Genomic DNA, 2,921 nt, shown 5'->3' on the forward strand with positions numbered 1-2,921 from the left:
GATTTTCACTTGTAGGATTTTAAAATCATAACTTAATATCAAGATCGGGATCTTAAGAACCACACTGATTAGTTATTATTATTATATATATATATATATATATATATATATATATATATATATATATATATATATATATATATATATTTCAATTGAATAAAACAAATAATAAAAAAGTAAATATAATTAAACTCACAGATCGAATATCCCAACACTTGAGCACAACCAGATAATATACTTAAATAGCTAAAGCTCAATCTGGATTCCACTTAAACAAGTCGATATCGGGTATTTTTCGAGTTGTCCTACAAGTTGGCTCAACTATGTTACATTACTTTATTAGAGAAACTAAAAATAGAGGAGATAATACAACATTTAATAATAATAATAATAATAATAACTGGAGTTAGTAAATACCATTTTATTAGTAAATTACATCATTGATATACTTTCAGCAGAGGTTGATTATCGTTATTTCAGTTATAATCCGTTTACTTTTTCTTGAGCAAGGAGAGAAAAACCTTCAGCAAAGTTAGTATAAAAATCAGTTATTACTTCATATTTAATTAATTGCACTCGATTGCAAAGTTATTAAAATATTCAGATTATGTCCACATGGTGTTAGACATATACTGAATCCGGAAAAGAAATTATTAAACCAAAACATCTTAAATTAGTCACTTACTACCACCAAGTATTGTTCTGTGTTGTTTCAACAAAATTAGTAGAAAAAATAGGTTCTCCTTGCTTCTTGAAAAACCTTACCATTATAACTATAAGAAAAAAAGAATTATCACAATTAAAACACATTAAACCTAAACCTTAGTTTTACATTCTTGATTCTCCCTCATCAACAAATTTCTTCAGCAAATATGACGTCATATATGGATTGCACTGCACAAACACCAAATCACCAATCACACCAAATACATGGACTCAAAAAACTAGATAAAGAGTAATAACAAACAACTATTCTTTAAAAAAAAAAAAAACTTTATTTTTTACCTTCTTCTTTCAGGATATTTGGTTGATCTACTAAAATCCGTTCAAGAGCTTGTAAATCATCAACACTGCAATCATTTTCAATCAGACATGATAGACGTCAATCAGAAAAAAAATATAATTATTTGTCCCACCCAAAAAAAAGATGGGACAAGAACTCTCTCGATCACTCGTGTGTGTAAAAGACATAATTACCCTCAAACACATACCTTGGATTCAAGGCAAGGCTAGCAATTGCTGACATCACCAATGATTTAAGCCGGTACCTACACCATTGGATTCAAAAATTCATATCCACACTCACATTATTTTAAGACTTCCAATATAAATTTAAAGTAGAAGAATGTATAACTTTATTAAAAAGTGTGTACATATAATACATTCATACATACTCAGATTGATACATCTCTTGAAGAATTTGAAGGCCTTCCAAACAGTCTGCAATACTTGGTTTTACACCAATCCTGAGATGTAATTGTTTCACTGATCCGCCTTTCACTTGCTGTTTAGCATCACAAATAGTTTTTGCAAGAAACAAAACAACACCATTTAATTCCTCCCTAAAAACATAAGATTAAATATTACTATTATTATTCAGGTAAACTAGAATCATTATTTATTAATCACTGAGCTTACAGAGTTTTAGTCATTGAAAGCATGATTTTCTGCAAGGAATCCGTCTGTTTTGTGAAGATGGAGATTTTAATATGATCAAGGTTTTTTAGGGAACCGTAGTTTTTGGGATTTTGGAGCAACTGATAAGAGGGTAAAAAAGGAAATAAAATCAATAAGAATCAAGAGACTGAAGCATGTATATGTATCTGTGTATGTGGAATATGAAGGACCTGTAACCTTCCAATGATGGAAGAAGCATTTCTGAACTGTGACACTAATCGAGCATGGAGGTGTTCCCATCGATCCATGTCATCTTTTACCCTTTTAAGTTTCTGCTGAAACTTTTTCACTGTTGCCTCCATTATCAACCAATACTTGTGCTATATTCCAGCAAGATGTACACTACTAGAGTCTGTTGAATGTTGATACTCGTGTTATAAAATTACCTAACTTATTTTGGTTTACTGTGTCATCAACCTCTAAATTTTGGATATGATGCATGTACGGGATTAAGGATTGGGGCATCATACCTCAATCCTCAATCACAATTGTTATATTCAAAAACCCAACTTCGAAATTACATCAATTTGTTACACCGATTTTGCCAAATTGTCAATCGGAAGTGTTAATAGCAGATTTTTTTTCATACAAATCAAATAAAAATGATAAATAAGAAAATTCACTTATATTTGACAGCGTTAAGGAAGCTTGTATGTTTTCAACAAAAATATCAGTTTTTGCTTAGCTCACTCGAATCTGGACTGAGGGTTTATGTAAAACAAGAAGGAGAGAACGCGGACCTTAGGAGGAAGCTTGAACGAGACTGCTGCTTACACAGCCATCGGCCAGGAGAAGGTAACTCGGGAAATAAATTGGATTGCGTATTTGAGATGCGTTGATCGGTGAAGCTTCACCGGTTTCTCATTTTCTCCTTTCGGAACGACAAGAGACGAGAAGGGTGTGCGTGTGTGTTTTTGAATATGAGTTTGTTTTTCAAAATGTGAGTTTAATTTATATATATATATATATATATATATATATATATATATATATATATATATATTAAAGAAGTCCTATCTTAGGAACACTACCTGACCCACGTACTTTCATAAGGTTATTTTAACTCAACCAAAGTTTGACGATCAGATTTCTTTCTTCTTGAAGCTTCTCGCACCGCCTCTGTTGCTACTGAGTCATCGGCTTTCTGACATCAATTGCTACGTGTTATCGTTTCTATAAAAATTCTTGAGTTTTTTTTTTAGAAAAAGTGTGTTTGAATGTGATTATAATTAATGGTTCATTTT

The 2,921-nt window shown here is 31.2% G+C and overlaps 1 protein-coding gene across 3 annotated transcripts; it reads right to left on the reverse strand.

Annotated features, from left to right (window-relative positions):
- Window positions 1–452: 452 nt before the first annotated feature.
- LOC145162343 (uncharacterized protein At5g43822-like) lies at window positions 453–2,600 on the reverse strand. 3 transcript variants are annotated; one of them, XM_079081517.1, is made up of 8 exons: window positions 2,418–2,600; window positions 1,848–2,029; window positions 1,639–1,757; window positions 1,395–1,562; window positions 1,212–1,268; window positions 1,006–1,070; window positions 822–894; window positions 453–521 (listed from the first exon to the last, which is right to left on the reverse strand). In XM_079081517.1, the coding sequence occupies exons 2-7, from the start codon at window positions 1,977–1,979 to the stop codon at window positions 851–853; spliced, it is 585 nt and encodes a 194-aa protein (XP_078937643.1). In that variant the 5' UTR covers window positions 1,980–2,029; window positions 2,418–2,600; the 3' UTR covers window positions 453–521; window positions 822–850. The 3 variants fall into 3 exon arrangements, with proteins under 3 accessions (XP_078937643.1, XP_078937642.1, XP_078937644.1); XM_079081516.1 differs by lacking the exon at window positions 453–521 and having other exon boundaries at window positions 651–894; XM_079081518.1 differs by lacking the exons at window positions 453–521; window positions 2,418–2,600 and having other exon boundaries at window positions 651–894; window positions 1,855–2,025.
- Between the last annotated feature and the right edge of the window lie 321 nt (window positions 2,601–2,921).

Source organism: Lactuca virosa, chromosome 3 (genome assembly GCF_052849685.1).
Source record: "Lactuca virosa cultivar CGN04683 chromosome 3, Lactuca_virosa_CGN04683_v6, whole genome shotgun sequence".
In the NCBI taxonomy this organism is placed as follows: Eukaryota; Viridiplantae; Streptophyta; class Magnoliopsida; order Asterales; family Asteraceae; genus Lactuca; species Lactuca virosa.